This window comes from Macaca mulatta, chromosome 13 (genome assembly GCF_049350105.2).
Source record: "Macaca mulatta isolate MMU2019108-1 chromosome 13, T2T-MMU8v2.0, whole genome shotgun sequence".
NCBI lineage: Eukaryota > Metazoa > Chordata > Mammalia > Primates > Cercopithecidae > Macaca > Macaca mulatta.
Window position 1 is genome coordinate 55,694,366 of NC_133418.1, and position 22,543 is coordinate 55,716,908.

Genomic DNA, 22,543 nt, shown 5'->3' on the forward strand with positions numbered 1-22,543 from the left:
ATTAAAGGAGAGATGATAATTTAACTTTGCTACCAACTGCTGTTTAACTTCAGTTCTTAGAGTGAAAATCTCAATGATTAATACAGTCTGACAAGATTGGCTCTTACATATTTCAAGTAATTCTTTCCCTTCCTCCTGTTTTAGTAGAAAATATAAGGAAAAATTCTATCAATGTTTATTTGTTTGTAAGTGATATACAGTATTTAAAAACTGTTACAGCAATATAATGCCATCAATAAAGGCAGGGTAGATATTTTGAATCCTTCAAAACAGAGTAATATGCAAAAATTTTGAAAGGGGAAAACATTTGCCATGTGTAAGACATGAAAATTCACTTGTAGAACACAAATTATTATTATTATTTCTACATATGAAACTATTTAATTCAGGGGATTTGCAAAGAAACCCTATTACCTGAGTAGAGAGAGTGCGGCCCATTTTAGAAAGGAGAAGCCCTGTTCCACGGATATGTTTAGGCCGTTGCTTACCTCCCTCTCTGAATAGAAAAAGAGATCTTCATGGAGTTCTCCATCAGTCAAGGCAATGATGACGCTGGCTGTCCTGTATCCTGTTTAACACAATACAGACCGGCTCAGTCCACCCTGCCCCACCCAGGGAAACACCCTCTCAGTCCCAGGATTCGACCTCTTATGAGTTCAACCACCCAAAGTCAATATTATGAGGATCGCCAACTTTTCTTTTGGGCCTGGAAGCAACTCCAGCATGAAGAAGGACCCTCCATGGGGACAGACTTTAGGGGCAATAGGTTTTGCTTTTGCATTTCTCAGCCTCATCTCAAAGAATGGCCAAACCTGGTGAAATGGTCACTAAACCAACATTTGGGAGTAGCACCGGTGAATCAAGTGTGATTATTTTCTGTTAGCAGACACATAACTGTTGCCCAAGCTGTGAGCAAACTCCCACCTGGGCTGTTCAGGAGTCCTTCTCACCTGCTGTAATGGACCACATACACCATCCCTTGAAGACAGTTTGGTGAAAGTAATAGTCATCCTGATTTCCAAGTTGACTGGAAGAATTATAGCAGTTGGCAAAACCTACTAAAATTCTTTCAGTGATTTTTAGGCTTCTCATATCAATGTTCATGGTTGATTTACATTAGCAAGATTTGGTATTGATATTGAGTCTGTTCTGTTTGTTGCAGTTTAGGATGCAACAAGAAATGGACACTTCTACAGGCCTGGGAGGAAAATCTCTAGTGTAATATTGAATCTCTTTTTTAAGAGATTTGACTGAGATACAGAAATGCTACTCACGAAAGACACTGTAGTAATAATAGCTAAAATAATAATAAAAATTTCTATGTGCTAGGCACTCTACTAAGTATATTTTATGCAGTTTTTTTCATTTAAATATAGGAAAGTTTAAATCAAACTGGTATCTTTTTTTTTCTACACAATAATTAGTTTAATAGGATTTAGCAAGACCCAGATGTTACTCTATTCCAAGAGGGTTGACATTTCTGCTCAATTAGTACTCAAGTTAGACATTCTAACTCAGGACCACAAGCATATATGGCAAATATCACTCCAGTAGGAATATTCTATTACCTGCAGGAAGTCCCTGTATGGTGAACAATTCTTGCTGATCCATGGGCTCTGCTGCAGGACTTAGCCTGCTTCTTTACTTTTCTTTTTTCTTTTTTTTTTTTAAATTATACTTTAAGTTCTAGAGCACATGTGCACAACGTGCAGGTTTGTTACATATGTATACATGTGCCATGTTGGTGTGCTGTACCCATTAACTCCTCATTTACATTAGGTATATTTCCTAATGCTATCCCTTCCCCCTCCCCCATCCCCACAATAGGCCCCGGTGTGTGATGTTCCCCTTCCTGTGTCCAAGTGTTCTCATTGTTCAGTTCCCATCTATGAATGAGAACATGCGGTGTTTGGTTTTCTGTTCATGCGATATCAAACTGGTACCTTGATCTTAATGTTATGTCCAGTCACGGTAAGGAAGAGGCTTGGAGCTCAGAGAAGGACAAGAAAATCAAATTTTACATAAAAATCCAAGACTTTACTAACTTATGCAGGTATTTACTAATTTAATGATTTCAACATGCAAAACTGTTAATGGGAATTAGACTGTGGCCATAATGGGATCTTAATTACTTTTATATAACTTTTCGTGGCATCAACAAGACAGTGGAATTTGACCCAATACATGCCACTTTTCTATGCATTCCTTGTTTGTGATGAAATGTGTATCTAAGAATTACAGATAATATCATACATGTCTTTTGAAACATGAAATGACTGAAGCACTTTTTCAGTAACAAACACGGAAAAAGTTAAATAATTCATAATGGTAGTTCATACTATAGTCTTACCTTGTCTGTTTTCATAATAAATCTGCTCACTGGCCTGAAAAACATATGAAAGAGCCATTAGACTTATAACCACTGTTTGCCACTCCAAAAACCATAGTGGATAATGGGCTCTGTTATTGAATATGCAGCCAATTCAGTCTTGATTTCTTATGTAATTCACCCAGGCTTTGCTCAATTATCAGTGGCTGATATCTGTGTAAAGTTACCTCTCATTTAAGTAGTATACAGTCATGTGCTGCATAGCAATGTTTTAGTCAAGGACAGACTACAAATATGGCAGTGGTCCCCGAAGGTTATAACAACTGAAAAATTCCAGTCACCTAGTGATATCTTAGCTGTGGTAACACTGTAGTTCAATGCATTACCATTTCTATGTTTAGAAACAAATATCATTAGTGTTACAGTTGCCTACAATGTACAGTAGGGTAACATGCTGTATAGGTTTGTAGCGTAGGGGCAATAGGCTATACCATATAGCCTAGGTGTATAATAGGCTATACTATCTAGATTTGTGTAAGTACACACGGTGATGTCACAATGACAAAATTGCCTAACAAGGCATTTTGTTGAAATCCTTGTTAAGTGACAGACAGCTATAGTTGTCAACATGGATCGATGTCTTATTCCTTATGGCCTAGTACTTGTTTCCCTTAAAGCTGAAGTCCCTGAAATTCTGCCTCAATCACTGAAGCTGACATCCAACAAAGGACATTTTTGGAATGGCCGGACTTGTGTGTGGCGTGAATTTGTGACTGCTAGCCAACCATTAACTAACAAACCATTCATCAGGGTCAGGGAAGGAGGAAGGGAATCCATATGTTTAGTTCTTTTGGCTAGAGTTATCCGTGTACAAGCTTATGGGAAGAAAATGTACTCTCTTGCTATTGGGTGCTATTCAGCCCTCTTAATATATGTGCCTTATCTCATCAGTCTCCCCATGTTGATATTTCAATATCACGCTTTATATTTGGATTTAAAGTTGTTTTAAAATTACCCTTTCAAATCCTTCATGCATGTAAGTGTCTCCTCCTGGCAGAACTTTCTGGAGTTCTTCTAGGCCTTGACGGATTTGTTCTCTGAAATCCAAAGACACTCTGTTAGTCTTATTTGAGCATTTTTTACTTTGCTGTTGTAGTCATATGTACTGGTCTTCTTCTTACCTCCGTGGATACTGCTGTATAGTCCCAGTAATTCCCCAAAAGCCTATCAAAGGGAAGGCCTTTATATTATCCATTCGGGGTCAGCCATAGCACAGGATGAGGGAGATTTCAAGGATTAAGGGAAAGACTCTTCTGCAGGAATCTCCATCTGCTTGTAAACACTTTCCTTTCCCTTAACACAGACAGTGTTTTCCTTCTACACTGGAAATGAGTCTTTAAATGCTGCTCCTGATGGGACACACAGCAACTCAGGCAACAATGCAAATGGCTCATGTGAGCCAGAAAGAGGTGAGAACCAAGAACCCAGGGAAAGGCCACCGCAAGGACGCAGGTGGGAGAGGGTGGCGTCCACAGCAAACTGCCACTGCATGGGTGTGCCAAAGGCAACGGAAAATAAAAGCCCAAGGAATCTCCGCTTTCCAGGACAGCCGAGAGTGTTTTCTGTGTGCCGGTGGCTGTGCTTTCTTACTTTGATTGTTCAAGGTGACAGTGCGGGCAGGAAGAGGAAGTGGGATATGGCATTGGGAAAGAGTCCAAATGGCAGTGGGAAATCTAAATGACTTGGGGGCCAAATGGAATCTTTGTGGACCATTCTCTCTGGGATGTAAGAAGTCTATATTCATGTTCCTGTCTTTTAAATAGTTCCATATTGTGCCAAAAAGGGTAATAAAGTGTAATTTCTGACTCACATACCTTATTCATAAACTGTAACGCTATGAAGGGTTTAAAATTTTGCCTTCTTCCTACTGGGGTCTTTTTAGTAGTAAGGGTGGAGATGCTCTATTTAAATTAGGAAGAGAAACTCCTTTTGAATAGGAAAAAATCTAACATTTATTGAACATCTGCTACATACAAGGTAGTGACCAAAGATTTCTGATTTCATCCTCATAATAACCACTGAAAGTGGGTATTACTGTCCTCACATTACAGGTAAGAAAACTTGGGCTCAGACAGGTTAAGTAGGAGAGTGGAGACTTGAAGTCAAATCTACCTGACTCAAAAAAGGCTTTCTCCTCTGCAAAGCAGCCTGTAGCATGGAACAATGCTAGAGAAGTGGGAACCTTGCATCAGTGAAAGGCAATGGCAATTCCTAACACTGGGAACTTACGGCTCTGAGAACTTATGGTGCCAGACTCTGTCTAAATACATGAAATACAATCAATCCACTTAAGCCTTATGACAGCTCTTTGAGGTAGTACTATGGTTACTGCCATTTCACAGATAAGAAAACTGAGTCACAGAGAGGTTACAGAACTTACCCAAGGCAAGGCACAGGTGGGATTTAATCCCAGAGGCCCTGCTCTTAATCAGTATGATAAATACTCTCTTTTTCTCTCATGTTTATCCTGGCATTGCTTGGAGGGAGAATTCTAAAGAAAATAGTATCTTTTGTTAAAACTGATATGATAGGGAGACCATGGGTAAGGGTGGATCGCCAGACTGCTGGAGATTTTAAAAGACAAACTGAAAACAGCCTGTGCCTGTCCCTGGGCTGCTGATGCTTCATAGGTGGAATATTTAATACCAAGTAACTCAGACTTCAGAAACTGACTATTGTCTTTTCAATACCCGTGTATCAGACCACACACCCAGCTCCCCAAGTCAGAAACTGGAAGCCCTCCTTGATCCACTACCTTGACTTTCTTTCCTCTCACCATCACCACATTCTGTTAGTTCTACTTCAAACATATCTCGAAATGGACTACTTCTCTATCTCTTTGGCCAACACCATTGTCCCAGCCGCCATCATCTCTTGCTTAGTCACTGGGGTAGTCACCTGCTATCTTTTGACTGGCCTCTTGCCTCCTTTTCCATTCTTTCTCCATAAGGCTGCAAGAATGTCCTTAAAGTACAGATCAAACCATGGCATTTACTCTCTGGCTCAAAGCCCTTCAAGAGCAACCCATTATACCTAGGATTATATCCCAAATCCTTGTCATGACCTTCCAGTGCCTATGTGGATGGCTCTTGCCTCCCTGTGCAGCCTCATCTCACATCACTGTGCCCCCACTCTCTTGCCTTCAGCCACACTGGTCTTCCCAAGCCCCTTTCTCCAATAGGCACTTCATAACAGCAATCACTGCTGCCTGGGAACACTATTTGACCAGCTCTTCATGGAGCAAATTCTTATTCAGGCTTCAGTACTAAGTTAAATGCCACTTGCTAGCCACTTGAGTAGTCTTACTTGACCTTCCTAATCTGAATTGTCTTCCTCTATTAGACTTTTTCCTGGTACCCCACAATTTTTGCTTTATAGCACTTACGATATTTTACAACTAATAACGTTTGATTATGCAATTATTAGTTCAGGTTTTGTTTATTTGTTTCAGTTTCAGACTTTAAATTCCTTGAGGACTGGGCCATGGCTGTTTTGGTCCCCACTATATCTTCTGTGCCTACTACAGTGCCTGGAACATAACAGACATTCAACAAATACTGAGGGGTGAGTGGAGGGAATGGATGTCTCCACTGTTACTCATTCTGGGAAGAAACCATTTTGGGGCAGGGATGAGCTTGGCCATGTGGAAGGAGGCCAAGCATGACCTGACCTGGACATTAGCTAGATCTGGTCACTGACAAGTCTGGGCCCATGTGGTGGTTAAAAATCATTCTCTATGTTATATCTCTTACACTACCTCTAATATTCCAATAAATCCCATCAAAAGGCATACTTTAATTTCAAAGCCTGTTGTTTGGTAATGAGAAAGAGTATATATCCTGGAGGATAAAGATGAGAGCAGTGTCCCCCACCAAGGCCATGCCAGGGGCAGTGCATGGCACCAGCAATCCCCTGGCAGGGGGCAGCTCTGCCCCATGGGTTGGCAGTTACATGAGGGTCCCAGCAGCAGAGGTAGTGGCAAGGGGACATGAGGGGGAGGCTGGGATAGGAAAATTGGGGTCTGTTTGTGAGCACACAGAGTTGGCACCATGGAACCCCTCACAATAGCTGTGGGGCACTATGGGGCAGAGGGATAATTTCTGATAGTTAGGTGGGAGAAGCTTGGGCATTAAAAGTAAATATGATCTAATTTTTGGTCATGGACTAGTGAAGTCTGGGACATTTGGGTAACACCAAATGTGGAATATTGTGTTAAGACTTGAGATTTAAAAAGAGGGCAACAACAACAACAACAACAACAAAAAGGCATCTTGGGGGTGTGGAAATATTTGTTTGGCTTCACTGTATTTCTTCCCTGCCAAATAAAGTCTGGGAACTGGGGTATTTTCTCTAAGCCTATTTCCCTTTCTTTACAAGTATTTTCTTAAGGTTTGCTTTTTTTTTTTTTTTGGTACCAGAACAATCAAAGGCTGTTTTGGAAAATGTCCTTATCCTTGATGCTTTGTATCTGGCAAGATACGAACTCACTAGTTGCGAGTGGCGAACACAGCCTCCCCATTATACTGCCCTTACTGCTCAAAAGATCAAATAACACATGGCCCCGTCTCCCCACCCTCTGCCCTTCTTGAAGGACCCACAACATCTAAGCAAACAAAATGGATGGTTTCATAGGAATTGTGGGTGTGTTTTAGTTCTGGGACAACAGAACTATTAATAAGGGTCTATTTTTATTTTCTCTTGGAAACTGAAGGACATTGGGAGAAAGATCTTTCAAGGGATGATAAGAACCTCTCTGAGGACTTGGTTATTACCAAGTGAAATGTTATCTTCCTGGGAAATGAAAGAGGCAGGGCATCCTATGAAGACAGGCTGCTATTACAGAGCCCCTGTTTTCCTTGGTGATTTCACATGTCTGCCAGTGTTCCTACTTAGAAGCTAAGGGTTTTAGGCCACATGTTTTGTGTTCCTTTTGCAACTCCCGCTACACTTAATGACTGGCATCAAGCAGGTGACTGTCGAACGAATGATTCCAGTTTGGGTGCATTAACCCATCATTCATTATTGGCCACTGCTATTTGTTGAGCATACACCATGTACCCAGCACTATGCTGGTTTGCAGGGGTAGAAGATGGGAAGAATCAGTCACAATGTCTTCTGGGCTTTCTGTTGTTCTAGGAATTTCTCTACTCTTCATGATTACTTTCTGGGATTCTGGTTGTGTTATGACAGTTTGATAACGTTGCTGATGAAAACATTAAAAGATGAACACACAAGAAAAAAAAATTAAATAAAAAAAATAGCCGGGCATGGTGGTGCATGCCTGTAATTCCATCTACTAGGGAGGATGAGGCAGGAGAATCACTTAAACCCAGGAGGCAGAGGTTGCAGTGAGCCAAGATCACGCCATTGCACTCCAGTTTGGGCAACAAGAACAAAACTCTGTCTCTAAAAAATTAAATAAAAGAAAGAAAGAAAGAAAGAAAATTTAAATAAAAGATGGACACATACAGAATGTCAAGAAGTGCTTCAACAAGCCTTTATCCCGAGTATTCTACTGAGGTTTCCACTGCAAAATCTCCCTTAGGATTCTGCAGTGGCTACCACATTTTGGTTCTATAAAAACAACCTCCATCATCATCCAAAAATAACCCAACATCAGCTCTGCATTGTCAACTTCCTAGTCTTCTTGTAAATGAGCTTTGTCATTTCTGGTAGTCTTCCTTCTTCTTTCTTTATTTCACATTTGTTTTTGTGGATCTAGTTTACACCTGGTATCATTTTCCTTCTGTGGAAATGGACTCTTCTCAAATGCTTTGCAGTTGTTGGCTTTGGTTCTCAACTTATACAGTAAACACCTATTACTATTTATTACCACTAATGCTACTCTTGGAACATTTCCAGATGGCCTTATGGCTCCAATTGTCGATTCAAGAAAACAGTGTAGTGAACAGAAGAACACAGATTAATTAAAGACATTTTGCTGTTACTTTAGGAGTTATTAAGTTCTACAACCAACTGTAATCATTTGTTTACAATGTATATAAAACATAGTCTCTTTGGGACTTTTACGTAAGGATAGGCCAACATGATTAATTTAATATCAAGATGCATGCTGAACCAAAGTTCCTCTTATGTACTTTTAAGTGAAATACAATTTATACACAGTAACATGCCCAGATATTTGTTCATTTCCCTTATAATTGTTGAATATATTTCTATAAAATTGTTTATAATATTCCTATATTATATTTTAACATTTGTAGGATCTGTAGTAATATTCCTTTTCCTGATATTATCTGTAAGTTGTATTTTCTCTCCTTTTAGAAAAATCACTCCTTTTTTTTTTTTAAGATGGAGTCTTGCTCTGTTGCCCAGGCTGGAGTGCAGTGGCACTCCAGCTCACTGAAACCTCTGCCTCCCAGGTTCAGGTGGTTCTCCTACCTCAGCCTCCTGAGTAGCTGGGACTACAGGCGCCCGCCACCACACCTGGCTAATTTTTTGTAATTTTGGTAGAGATGGGCTTTCACCGTGTTAGCCAGGATGGTCTCGATCTCCTGACTTTGTGATCCTCCCGCCTCGGCCTCCCAAAGTGCTGAGATTACAGGCGTGAGCCACTGCTCCCAGCCCAGAAAAATCACTCTTACCAGTGGTTTATCAATTTATTCTTTTCAAATACTCAACTTTGAGCTTTGTGATTTTCTCTATTATTTGTCTTCTACGTCTATTTTCAATTTTATTGATTCAGTTGTTATCATTTTCCTTTCCCTACTTATTTTGAGCTTAATAAATTCTTTCTTTTTACTTTTTCATTGGTTTTAAATCATTTAAACTTTTCTTCTTTTCTAAGGAAAACACTTAAAGCGTTATATTTACCCTAGGCACGTGACGTTAGCTGCATCCCACAAATGTTGATATGTTGGGTTTTCGTTTTTTGTTGGGTATGTTTTCTAATTTCCCTTGTGATTTTTCTTTAACCTATGGATTGTCTTTGACACACAGATTTTCTTCGATAACTTTTTATCTCTAGTAAATACTTTTTATGTTGAAGTTGGCTTTGTCTAATATCCATTACAACTTTTTATGATTGGTGCTTGCACAGTGTATCTTTTTACATTCTTTCACTTTTAATCTATCACCATATTTATATTTAAAGTGTCTCTTGTAAACCATATATAATTGTATGTGGTGGACTGTTATACTAATGTCCCCAAAGATTACCCCTCCTGCTCTATGGTCCCTGTATGGTCCCCTCCCATACTGGCTCTGCATGTAGCCATGTAACTTGCTTTAGGCCACAGGACATCTGTAAATATGACAAAAACTAAGACTCTATTAGCACATGAATATTAGAGTTTGTTTTGTTGGACTGTTGCAGCCACCATGAGGGAAAACCTGGTCTTTTCAACTCCTTGAGAAGGAAGGACCATATTGAGAGAGAGATCTTCAGCTGTTCCAGATGCATTATATTTCCCAGCTGAGCCTAATTCCCAGCTGATCCTATATATAAGCTGCATAAATAAGTCCAGGTGAAATCAGCATAAGAAATTATTGTTTCAAGCTGTAATATTTGGGGTATATTTTATGCAGTAATAGATCAATGATATGCTGGATCTTGCTTCTTTAGCCAGTGTGACATTCTCTGCCTTTTATCTGGAATCTTTAGTTCATTTTATATTTAATGTAAGTCTTGGCATGGTTGGGTTTGAGTCTACCATCTTGCTATCCTGCTATTTGCTTTCTAATGGTCACTTCTGTTCTTTGTTTCTCCTTTCCTATATTATTTTGCATTGATCATGTACTTTTTGGTATTTCATCTCATATCATCTATCAGCTTTTTAAAAACATAAAGCTAAATGTCTTGTCTTTTTTAAAGCAGTTGCTCTATGAATTCTAATATGCATCCTTATTTTATCACAAGCTACTATAAGTTAATATTAGCTTACTTCTCATATAATAGAAAAACTTTTTAATATTATATTTCCATATAGTTCCCTCTTATCCTTTGTGCTCTTTTATTTTATTTCTCTGTTTGTAACAAATCCCAAAATAGTGTTGTTTCTGTCTTAGTCAATTGTCTTTTTATGAAATTATGAAAAGATAAAAAATAACCTTTTATATTTACCTAAATATTTATCATTCCTGGTACTCTTCCTTCTTCTTCTTTCTTTATTTTAAATTTGTTTTTGTGGATCTAGTTTATACCTGGTATCATTTTCCTTCACCCTAAAGAATTCCTTTAGCATTTCTTTTCATAGTGCAGATTTGCTGATGATGATTCTCTTACGCATTTTCCCCCTTCTGAAAATGTCTTAATTCTGCCTTCGATATTTTAACTGGATATAGAATTCTAAGTTGATTTTTTTCTTTTATCTCTTTAAAGATATTGGACCTTCATTTTCTGGATTGCATGATTTTTTTCCTAATAAAAAGTAAGTTATTATTTTTAACATTGTTTCTCTTTAGTATATCTTTCCTCCTTTCCCTCTGGCTGCTTTTAAGATTTTTCAGAAACTTGACTATGATGTACTTAGGTGATGCTTTCTTTGCATTTGTCCTGCTTGAGATTCTTTGAGCTTCTTGGATCTGTGTGTGGATCATGTTTGGTATTCCAATTACACAAATACATGTTATCAAGTAGCATAGATCACTTGATATTCTCCCATAAGTCACAGGACTGCTTCATTTTCTCCCTCCAGCCCTCAAACTTTTCCAGAAAGGGAAATTATCAGTTTGGATAATTTCTATTCACTTGTTTTTAAATTTATTAATCCCTTGTCTGCGGTGTTCAGTCTGGTTTTAAGCCCATCTGAAAAATTTTTTATTTTAATTCAAATAATTTATCTTTCAGTTCCACAGTTTTCACTTGGTTCTTTGAGTCTTCTTGTTTTAATTTCTGATGACCCATATCTTCCCCCATTATATTCACCTTTTCCTGTAAATTATTTAACCTATTTATAATAGTTTCTTAAAAGTCCCTGTCTGTTAATTCAAATAACTGAGTCATCTGTGGTTTGTTTCTATTAACTATGTTTTTCTTTATTGTAATATTCCTGTGCTTTTTCCCATTTTTCATAATAGTTTACATTTCAGTCACTGAGTATAAAAAAAGCAGTGGAGACTTCGGTATAATATTGATTTGCGTTGTTTACTCACCGCAGAGCGTAAGCCTTTTATTCTTTGTGAGCTAGGGTGAGGGGCTGATCATTAGATTCCTCCTTGAGTCAGGGTGAGCTTGGGCTGGGCTGCACATTTTGTTAGATTCATGTTCCCTGTTATTAGGCCAGCTCCTGGACTTTTGCCCTGCCCTGCCTTTGTGATCTTCTCAGTATTTGAGTTGGTAGATGGCTAGGTGCAGCTTCAGATATTTTTGCTTGACCTTTGTATTTCACTCCGGTAGGACTCCAGAATCCAAGCACAATGAGAATCCACCTAATTATGTGATTTCTCTCTACTTTGCAGGCAATTCCTCCACTGCTGCTTTCTTGGAAAAATGTAGAAGTGTGGGTGAGGGGGGATAACTTAGGCTGAGAGATTTCTTTTTCATTTCAGATTCTAATGCCTCCTTCTGGCACACATGGTTATATAAGACTCAGCTGACTTTTCCTTATCCGTGCAGAGTCTCTGTCTATGGCAGACCCACTCCTCCAATTACCCAAACCTAGACCAGGCATCCACCTTTAAGTATGGAAGCTTCTGCAGAAGCTTCTCTGCTTAGCTATTATATAAAGGGTTTGTTTCTCTCTAATTCAGTTAATCAGTGCTTCCTGCATCTCTACTAGCCTCAAGGAAACATATGAATTTTATTTTGTCTGGGCTTTTCTGGTTGACCATGGAAATGAAGGCTTTTCACATCTCTGAATATCATAAACAGAAGCAGACATACTTTACAGTTCTTTCCTAAATGTTTGTGACTACACATTTGTGTCAAATCAGAAAGAAAAATACTAGATGCTGACTACCAGCATACAAATATACTCTAGTATCTCTTATCTTAAAAAAAAATTTTTTTTTAAGTCCTCTTTGATCCCACATCTCCTTCTAGCTACTGACTTATTTATCCACATCTCTCTTTATGACACAGCTTCTTGAAACTTGTCTCCTCACTCCTTATCTTTTCTGGTGGGGTCCTTCTTCAAATGTTTAGTGATCTTTGGCTGTCTGTCCATATCAAATGAATGAGACTAAAAGCCTTGTCGGAAGCTCTGCATGCATGGTGGGCGTGCCGATTGATGAACGACCAGTTTTTTTTTTTTTTTTTAACAGTTTTTTTTGTTGTTGTTGAAGACCCTCAAATATCACTGTATGTGTATGTATTTTTCCCTCTAAGACATTTATTTCTACAGAGAAGTAGTTTTCAAACTCTTTTCTTAGATTTTAAGTCTGAAATTGGACAAGGAAGAAGGCTGGAAGTAGCAACATTTGTTCTGCAGATGTCTCTATAATTTCTCTGTGCCTGGTGTCCCTGACTATGAAACCATTCTTGTGCAATTTTGTCAGAAAATATGCTTCTCCTCTCTGGTGGAGGAAAAGAAGGGATAATTTTCAAACTATAGTGGGAGGGACGGATGGTTCTGAGGGGTTGAAGAGCTTAGATAAACTTTTAAACAATCAATATTCCAGTTTTCACTCTCTAACCCTTCCTTGCCTTTTGCAATATCCAGGTTTTGAGCTTTCTAGGATTCTACAAGGCTACATGGCTTATTCATCTTCAGTATTTCCTTCCACAGGATTATATTTGACTTTTCTCCACAGTGCCACATCATTTGCCACTCTTCATTCCCTTCTATTCTTACATGTGGTGTTTTTATGGTTTAAATATTTCTCAGTTTCCTCAAAGATGGTCTTTGTGCTTTTGTTTCAAGTTTTCCTGGTTTGGGGTTGGCTTTTTGAGAGAAAGGGGAAAACATTTTAACTTATTAAAATATTTTTATTTATTTTAATTAAAAAATATCATTTTAAAATCGGAAGTCCTCATTTTTTAACCCACTCTGCTCTGACTTTTGTCTCCACAACTCTGCCTCTGCTGAAACTGCTTCTAGCAAGGTCCTCTACGTTACCAATCCAATGTTCACCTCTCTGGCTTCATCTTCTTCAACCTCTTTCCGCATAAGACACAGTTGACCTCATTCATTAAGCAACGCTTTCTTCTCTGAAAGATTTGAGAGTAGATTTGTGTTTCATGGCATGAATTCCGTTACACCATACTCTCTCCGTCTACCTCACCATCTGTTCTTTCTCACATTTCTATGTGAGTTGTTCCATCTCAACTAGAATTCTAAAAATTTGAGTTCTGCCTCCAGAACTCAGTAAGATCGCCCATCCTCACATCAGCACTGTTTTACAAGGTCACCTCATTCTTCCATGACTTGGAGGAAGACAGACTCAGGATGAAAATCTTGTTCTACCTTGTGCTAGGTATGTCAGCTAACCTCCCTGAACTTTAGCTTTCTCAAAGTAAAACAAAGGTGTGGAACGCTAAGATCTACCAGATTTCTTCCAGCTTAGAATACTGCATTTGATTTGAACTGGGAACCAAAGAGCAAGCAGAAATAGAACCTGGCTATCTTCTGGGAACTGGAGAGGACACACTTGGCAGACAGGAATAGTCTATGATATGACACAGGATCCAGTGCAGAGCCTGAAGTGAAGCTGACAAAGAGGCGCCCATCAGGGAATTTTTAAAGGTTGCAGCATAAGCTGGCATAAAAGATAAGAGTGATGGTTTAATCACAGGACAAGATGAATTTGTCCAAACTCTTCTTTACACAACTCTATTTTCATTGGTCGCACATTTGTGCAGTAATTTCACCTTGTGGTTTTCTATGGCACCATCTGGCTTTTGAAATAAACTCTGTGAGACCTTCACATACCTTAAGACTTAGCAATTTAACTCCTGGTTATCTACAGGCATACCTTGGATATATTGTGGATTCTGTCCCAGACCACCAAAATAACGTGAATATTGAAATAAAGTGAATCTCACAACGTTTTTGGCCTCCTAGTGCATATAAAAGTTATGTTATACTATATAGTAGTCTATTAAGCATGTAATAGTATTATGTCTTTAAAAAATACATAGTTCAAATTAGCCAGGCATAGTGACAGGCGCCTGTAATACCAGCTACTCAGGAAGCTGAGACAGGAGAATCGCTTGAACCCGGGAGACGGAGGTTGCAGTGAGCTGAGATCATGCCATTGCACTCCAGCTTGGGCAACAAGAGCAAAACTCCACCTCAAAAAAAAAAAAAAAAAAAAAGTGCACACTTCGATGAAAAATGCTTTATTGCTAAAGATTGCTAACAATCATCTGAGCCTTCAGTGAATCATAATCTTTTTGCTGGTGGAGGGTCCTGCCTTGATACTGACAGCTACTGACTGATCAGAGTTGATGGTTGCTGAAGGTGGGGTGTCTGTGGCAATTTTTAAAAATAAGACAACAATGAAGTCCGACCCATCAATTAACTCTTCCTTTTAAACAAAATTTCTCTGTAGTATGTGATGCTCTTTGATAGCATTTTACCCACCATAGAACTTCTTTCAAAACTGGAGTGAATCCTCTCAAACCTTGTTGCTGCTCTATCAACTAAATGTATGGAATAATCTAAGTCCCTTGTAATTTCAACAATGTTCATAGCATCTTCACCAGCAGTAGGTTCCATCTCAAGAAACTACTTTCTTTGCTCATCCTTAAGAATCAAGTCCTCATGAGTTCAGGTTTTATCATAAGATTGAAACAATTCAGCCACATCTTCAGGCTCCACTTCAAATTCTGGTTCTCTTGCTGTTTCTACCACATCTGTGGTTACTTCCTCCACTAAAGTCTTGAACCCCTCAAAGTCAGTTGTGAGAGTTAGAATCAACTTCTTCTAAGTTGCTGTTAATGTCGATATTTTGGCCTCTCCTGCATGAATCACAAATGTTCTTATTGGCATCTACAATGGTGAATCCTTTCCCAAAGGTTTTCAATTTACTTTGCCAAGATCCATCCGAGGAATTACTATGTATGGCAGCTATAGACATGCATTTCTTAAATAATAAGACTTGAAAATCTAAATTACTCATTGATCCATGGGCTACAGAATGGATGTTGTGTTAGCAGGCATGAAAGCAACATTAACCTCCTTGTACATCTTTATCAGATATCTTAGGTGACCAGGTGCATTGTTAATGAGTAGTAATATTTTGAAAAGAATGATTTTTCTTTCAAGAAGTAGGTCTCAACAGTAGGCTTAAAATATTCAGTAAACCATGCTGTAAACAGATGTGCTGTCATCCAGGCTTTGTTGTTTCCTTTAGAGAGGACAGACAGAGTAGATTTAGCATCATTCTTAAGGGCCCTAGGATTTTCAGAATGGTAAATGATCATTAGGTTCAACTTAGAGTCACCAGCTACATTCACTCCTTACAAGAGAGTTAGCCTGTCCTTTGAAGATTTGAAGCCAGGCTTTGACTTCTGTCTATCTATGAAAGTCCTAGATGGCATCTTCTTCCAACAGAAGGCTGTTTCATCTCCACTGAAAATCTGTTGTTTAGTGTAGCCACCTTCACCAATGATCTTAGCTAAATCTTCTGGGTAACTTGCTGCAGCTTCTCAATCAGCACTTGCTACTTTGCCTTTTATGTTATGGAGATGGCGTCTTTCCTTAAACCTCATGAGCCCACATCTGCTAACTCCAAACTTTTTCTGCAGCTTCCTCCCCTCTCTCAGCCTTCTAGAAATAAAGAGTTAGAGCCTTACTCTGCATTAGGCTTTGGCTTAGGGAATGTTGTGGCTGTTTTGATCTTCTATCCAAACCACTAAAGTCGGCAATAAGGCTGTTTTGCTTTTTAAACATTTGTGTGTTCACTGGAGTAGCACTTTTTGTTTCCTTTAGAAACGTTTCCTTTGCATTCACAACTTAGCTAACAGGCACACGAGGCCTTGCTCTTGGCCTGTCTTGGCTTTTAACCTGCATTCCTCACTAAGCTTAATCATTTCTAGTTTTGAATTTAAAGTGAGGAACTTACAACTATTCATTTCACTAGAGCACTTGGAGGCCATTGAAGTGTTGTTAACTGGCCTAATTTCAATATTGTTGTATCTCAGGGAATAGGGAAGCCCAAGGAGAGGGAGAGGGAAACAGATGGGGGAACAGCTGGTTGATGGAGCAGTAAGAATATACACATTTGTCAATTAAGTTTGCTGTCTTATATGTGTGTGGTTTGTGGCACCCCAAAACAAGGACAGCAGATAGTAACATCAAAGATGACTGATCACAGATCACCATAACAGATATAATAATAATAATGAAGGTTGAAATATTGAGAGAATGACCAAAATGTGACAAGGAGACAGATAATGAGCATATGCTTTTGGAAAAATCGTTCCAACAGACTTGCTGAAATCTTGGTTGCCATGAACCTTCAATTTGTAAAAAACACAGTACTTGCAAAGTGCAATAAAGCAAAGTACATAAAGAAATTCTTGCTTTTGCCCACCCTACCCTCAACAGGAGGCAAGTATAAGTATGTTCATTTCTGCTTTGTTTATAATGGCAAAAAGTTAGAAACAAATTGTCTATGAATAAGAGAGCAGGTACGTACAGGTGCTACGTTATTACAATAAAATATGATAAAATAGAAAAGTATGCACTAGTTAAAATGAACCAACCAGCTATATGTATCTACACAAAAAACATCTCAAAAACATGACATTAAGTATAAAAAGCAAGTTCAAGAAAAATACATGCAATATGACCGTTTAAAAAATAAAGTTTAGGCTGGCCATGGTGGCTCATGCCTGTAATCCCAGCACTTTGGGAGGCCTAGGTGGCCAGATCACTTGAGGTCAGGAGTTTGAGACCAGCCTGGCCAACATGGCGAAACCCCATCTCTACTAAAATAAAATTTAAAGAAATAGCTGGGCGTGGTGTTGCTTGCCTGTAGTCCCAGCTACTTGGGAGGCTGAGGCATGAGAATTGCTTGAAGCTGGGAGGTGGAGGTTGTAGTGAGCCAAGATTGTGCACTGCATTCCAGCCTGGGCAACAGAACAAACTCTCTCAAAAATAAATAAAATTTTTTAAAAAAAGGTTAATATGAATATATATTATAGCTTATGCACATAAAAATGTATGCAATATCCATTGAAATGGCAAATCCCTAATTCATGATAATATTTATCTCTGGTGAGGAAAGAGAAATGATAAGTATACATAGGAGATGCTGCATGTAACCTCTTATTTCACAAACGTGGTGGTGGGTAATGAGTGTTCATTAACCTTTTTTTCTATACTTTTGTTATACCTCAAATATTTAATCACTTAAAAAATTGAAGGTGAGTAGCAAAGACTGAACCTGGAGTTCATGAGGAGGCATTTGGAGGCTATCAGAATCAGCATTTAATACAAGGCTCAACAGGTCACCCATACTGGTGGCAAAGGAGCTGAGTCAGGTGACAGCCACGTGGCTTCAGAGGTAGAATTGTGGATGTGGACCAGTACTGGGATTGTTTTTGTTGGGCCATAAAAAATATGTTGGTTTTGGCTAGCTAGCTTTGGCTAAGAGAATGCTACTGTTCTTTTGTTCTGTTGACTACTTCTAAAGTTCACCTTGCTGTCTCCATCCAGACAACAGAAATGTTTCTGGGCTCTGCTTTGTCAGTTTTTATTCTTAATTTGTATTTGCCACATGAGGAGTAGCAGGTGAAGGGTGGTATCTGTGATGTGCTGGGGTCTCTGTTAGGTGCTTTCCAAACATTAATTCATGAAAGTCTCATAACAACTCCATATGGTGGGCATTGCTATCTTCATTTCACATGTGAGAAGACAGATTCCGAGAAGTGCAATCACATGCACATGGTGGTGGAGCCCAAATCGGAAACCATAATGGGTCCTAGTCCAAAGTCTGTGTTTTCTCTGTTACATCTGTGGTGCCCAAACTTGGTACGTAATAGTGTACTATATACAAAGACACAGGAAACACATTTTTTTTTTTTCTGGAGCATAAATTGTACTCCAAAATTTGAGAAAGAACTCAACAGGATTTTTACATAACATCATATATAATGGAATTATGGAATTATATTATGGAATAGAATACACATGCATGCACATTTTTAAGATAAAAGAACTTTAAAGAAGTTCTTGATTTTAACAAGGCACTTCAAACTATACCGTGGGGCTCCAGGGGGTACACTTTTACTTTCTTCTCCTAACAAGGGTACTCCAGAGGAAGGGATTGAGAAGCAGTGGACTACACTACTCTCACAAATCCATCTTCCCAGACTTGCTAAATTGCTCCATGGTGATTTCTTTTTACCATCGTTGTGACCAACATGCAGACCCCTTAGACAAACCTTCTGTAGAGATATTGCCTGTGTGCCCTTATCTGGAAGAAGTCTCCCTACAACCATTACACAAAAGGAACAATAATTTTCATCTGGCCTCATGTTGAGGCAATATTTTCTACCTGCATCCCTCTATATAGGGATAGACTGGCCAAATGTTAAAACTTCAGAGAAGGATGTGGGCCAAGGGGAGCTAGGGACTCGCCCTTTGAATTACTGTTGGGCCTACTGTGATGATTTGAGGTGGGATTTGTCCAGGACGATTTGGGGCCATTCCTTAGCTTGTTAATAAAAACCCCTAACAACAACCACAATAGTAACAACAACTAATGTTAATTGAGCACTTACTATGTGCCTGCATTGTTAACCTTTCCAACAGTTCTGTGAAGTGGGGATCATCATTGTATTCACTTTATAGATTAAAAAAACACAGGCACAGAGAGGTAAGGAACTTGCCTATGGACTCAGACCACATAGTATTATCTCCCAATCAACAGGACAAGAGAATAAACAAATGCCCCACTCCCTCGCCATTTGTCTTAATTTCGCCATCAAGCCCTCACACAACTAAAAGAACAGTTCCTCAAAATGAAATGAATCCAAGTTCTTTCAAGCACTAAATATCTCAAGACTCTTTCTCCTTGTTGCTTTTAAATTTAGAAAAGGCCTTTAGAACTATGTCTCTTGGTAATGGCAGCCTGTAATCATTCTGCTCCAGGAATCAAGTGATGTCTTCAGAGTATGTCATTTTCCCCTGTGACACTAATAGCAAAACCACACTCTCAACCAAACCAAAGCATGACTGAGAGGGAGAGAGACGTGTGGTCTCTTGGTTTCTACTCAGCAGTTGCAGCCAAGTGTTCTTGGCTTCCATTCTACCTCCTTAAGCAATAAGTAAGATACTCAACCTCTTACCCCCATTTGTGAAATGCTGATGCTACCTCTTTACCTCTATGTGAGGAGTATTTCCAAGCTCCAGTTTCCAAAAGCCCACGAAGATGAAATGTGTAGAGGGTATAGGCTGCCTCGGGGAACTGTTTTCTTAAAGATATCAGAGGGTTTGAGTGATGAATTGTGTATGCTTGGATTTGTTTTAAATTTAAAACTGTACATAATAGTAAAATCATGGGAAATCCTACAGTATAGTAATTAAGAATATGAACATTGGGATCATGCTTTTTGAGTTCAAATTCAGGTTCCTACACTTTCACATTACAGTGGCCATGAGCTTTCTCCGCCTTGATATCCCCATCTTTGATAATACATATAATAAATGCAATTCTCAAAACTACCAAATTAGGTAGATACTATTATTTTCTCTGATTATAGATGAGGAAAGTATACGAGGCTACTGGTATATAATAAGCCCTTAATAAAAGATTATATTTAGATATACACACATATGCATATGTATGTACATACACATATTGGTGGCTTCCATTTGAATATTACACAGATAAGAAACAAAATAATACATGCAGAGGCAGTATGTACTGGGTAGCTTCGTAATGTAATAGAAAAATCACTGGGTTTAAACTTTTTAATTTTGTGAGTTAAAAAAAAGGTACTGCCAGTGAGTATATGAATGAATTTGAGCAAAGAATTCTGTCTCTCTGGGAATCATTTTCCTCAGCAGTAAAATGAGGTCAGTGGGTTGGATAAGATATAATAATTCTTTGACTCATAGTTGTTCTGTTATGCTATGTTTTTTAATCTTGCAAAGTTTGGAAGAAAGGTGAAATTTCCAGTCAAAGATAATGATCTTGGTCTGCATATTTTAACTGTTGCTTCTTTTTCCAAATTTCTGTGGAAAGAGCTAACTGGTATAGTAGAGAAAATGTTTCTTCACTGCTGAAAAATAGGCAAGGATGCCAGAAACTTCGAATTTCTGCATGATGTGGAGCTGCTGAGGTCAGAGTGAGGGAAGGACCCACCACCCTGGGACCCTAGAGCACAAGAAGAAAAGCCTGGAGGATGGCAGGGAAGTGAAGGAAGCTAGTTCTCAACACAGTGATCCAGCATCGACACCTGACCATCTTCCTTTAGCTTCAGCTTCCTCTTTGCCTTGGAAAGACTGCTGGGATTCTACTCTGCCTAAGATAAAATTATGCTACCTATAAATGTTCTCATTTTCCTTAGCCTGAGCTCTTAACATTTTCAGCAAGGATCTTGCATGAGCTGCTGCAGAACTTTTCCCAAATCCCAGTACTGAAAAGCCCATATGGTTCCATTTTTAAGTCACTATACTCAGAAAAAGTCTCAGCAGTTGGGAAGAAGAGGACCAATTTTAGCAATTTGAGAAAATATTCCCCTTTGAAATAAAGTCATATAAAAAATAAGGGAGCACATATAACCAATTCTAATTTATGTTTATGTTGAAGACATTCTAATTTATATTTATGTTGAAGACATACCTTCAACAGCAAGGTCATACACAGGTGGAAAAATTTAGGAACAGGAAGGTATTCATAGGGATGAAAGATATTAATCGTTAGTTGAAAAATGCAATGGAAGCAGTGAAAAGTAAGCTGGGTGACTGTGAAAACAGAAAAAAAGCAAAATAAACAACTTAGACTGGTAATTACAGGACCTGAATGAAACATTCTCTCAGATGTCAAAGAAAAATAATAGAAAGATTAAAAAGTTAGAATATAAAGAGATGTTGGATAGATTTAAGAATCGAATGGACAGAAGAAATGTTAATCACAAGAGGCACAGAAGAAAAATGTTTTAAGCTAAAAAAAGTGTATTAAGTCTTCAAATAGAATGATTCAAGTACTATACAAAGTACTGTACAAAATCAATGAAAGGACTATACCTGGAAATATTCTGCTGATTTTTTAAAAACATGTATAATAAAGAGAAAAGTTCTATAAGCAGCCAGGAAGAGAAAACAGGCTACCCATATAGGAGAGATATATTAAATTGGTATCTCTCCTTTCTAATACATGCAAGCTGACTATGTCTTTAGAAAACATAGGGGGAAAGATAGTTAAGATATAAGAACTTTATATTCAATGGAAATATTTACCTGGAGGTGAATACAAAAAAATTACCATATAAATAGTGACTTAGAAGTCTTAATATTCACATATTCTTCAGGAAAATCTTACCTAAGAAAAAGACTCAGCAAACTGAGGAATTAAAAATATATAATTAAAATTTAAGTACTGGAAAAGAATTATGTGTGTGAATGTGTGAATGTATTCATATATATTCAATGAAATGAGTAAATCTTACAGTAAGTTTAAATAATTATTGTTGATATGTTTATAGAATACAATGCAAATATTTCTTAAAAAGAAATTCAGCAAGAAGAATCAGTAGATGCTTATTCAATTCTTGTCACTCTCAAGGCAAGCAAAATTCATTGGCAACTGTTACTAGGATGCAAATTAAATTATACTTTTCAAATCATTGAAAAATTACACAAAAATCAATGAAAGTAAAAAATAAATGAATGACAAAGATATCAGGAAATTCAAACAAAATTCAAGTTTAATAATATTAATTTTGGACAAAGGATATAAAGCCAAAAGCACTAAAGGTGACAAAAAGATTATTTTATATTGATTAGATGCACACTCCATAATGAAAATACACATAAATCAAGTAAGATGATGTAAATTAAAAAGCAATGTGTTTGAAAGTAAAATAAAACAGTCATGCTGGAAAATGCAAAATGTCTGTCTTCACAGATCAAGTAAACAAAAATATAAAATATTTAAAAATTGCATTAAAGTTTCTTATAAGAAAATTTTAATCATCCAAGTATACATATTTTCTAACATCCATGGATACTAAATAAAATTTGATCATGTAGTAGTCCACAACAAAAATTAATAAACTAAAAAGTAGAAATTATGTAA

The 22,543-nt window shown here is 38.0% G+C and overlaps 1 protein-coding gene and 1 long non-coding RNA gene across 2 annotated transcripts in view; one reads left to right on the forward strand and one right to left on the reverse strand.

The window, feature by feature from the left end:
* Window positions 1–22,543, reverse strand: part of ANTXR1 (ANTXR cell adhesion molecule 1) — a 238,567-nt gene that overhangs the window by 177,122 nt on the left and 38,902 nt on the right. The window contains exons 4-6 of the mRNA XM_002799283.4: window positions 3,345–3,426; window positions 2,351–2,384; window positions 489–568 (exon numbers count right to left, since the gene is read on the reverse strand). Of these exons, the coding sequence (XP_002799329.3) occupies window positions 489–568; window positions 2,351–2,384; window positions 3,345–3,426 (196 nt within the window). The remainder of the gene's footprint in view (window positions 1–488; window positions 569–2,350; window positions 2,385–3,344; window positions 3,427–22,543) is intronic.
* LOC144333758 (uncharacterized) overlaps window positions 1–22,543 on the forward strand; it is a 63,267-nt gene that overhangs the window by 10,103 nt on the left and 30,621 nt on the right. The window contains exon 2 of the long non-coding RNA XR_013402751.1: window positions 5,841–5,953. This is a non-coding gene — a long non-coding RNA (uncharacterized LOC144333758). The remainder of the gene's footprint in view (window positions 1–5,840; window positions 5,954–22,543) is intronic.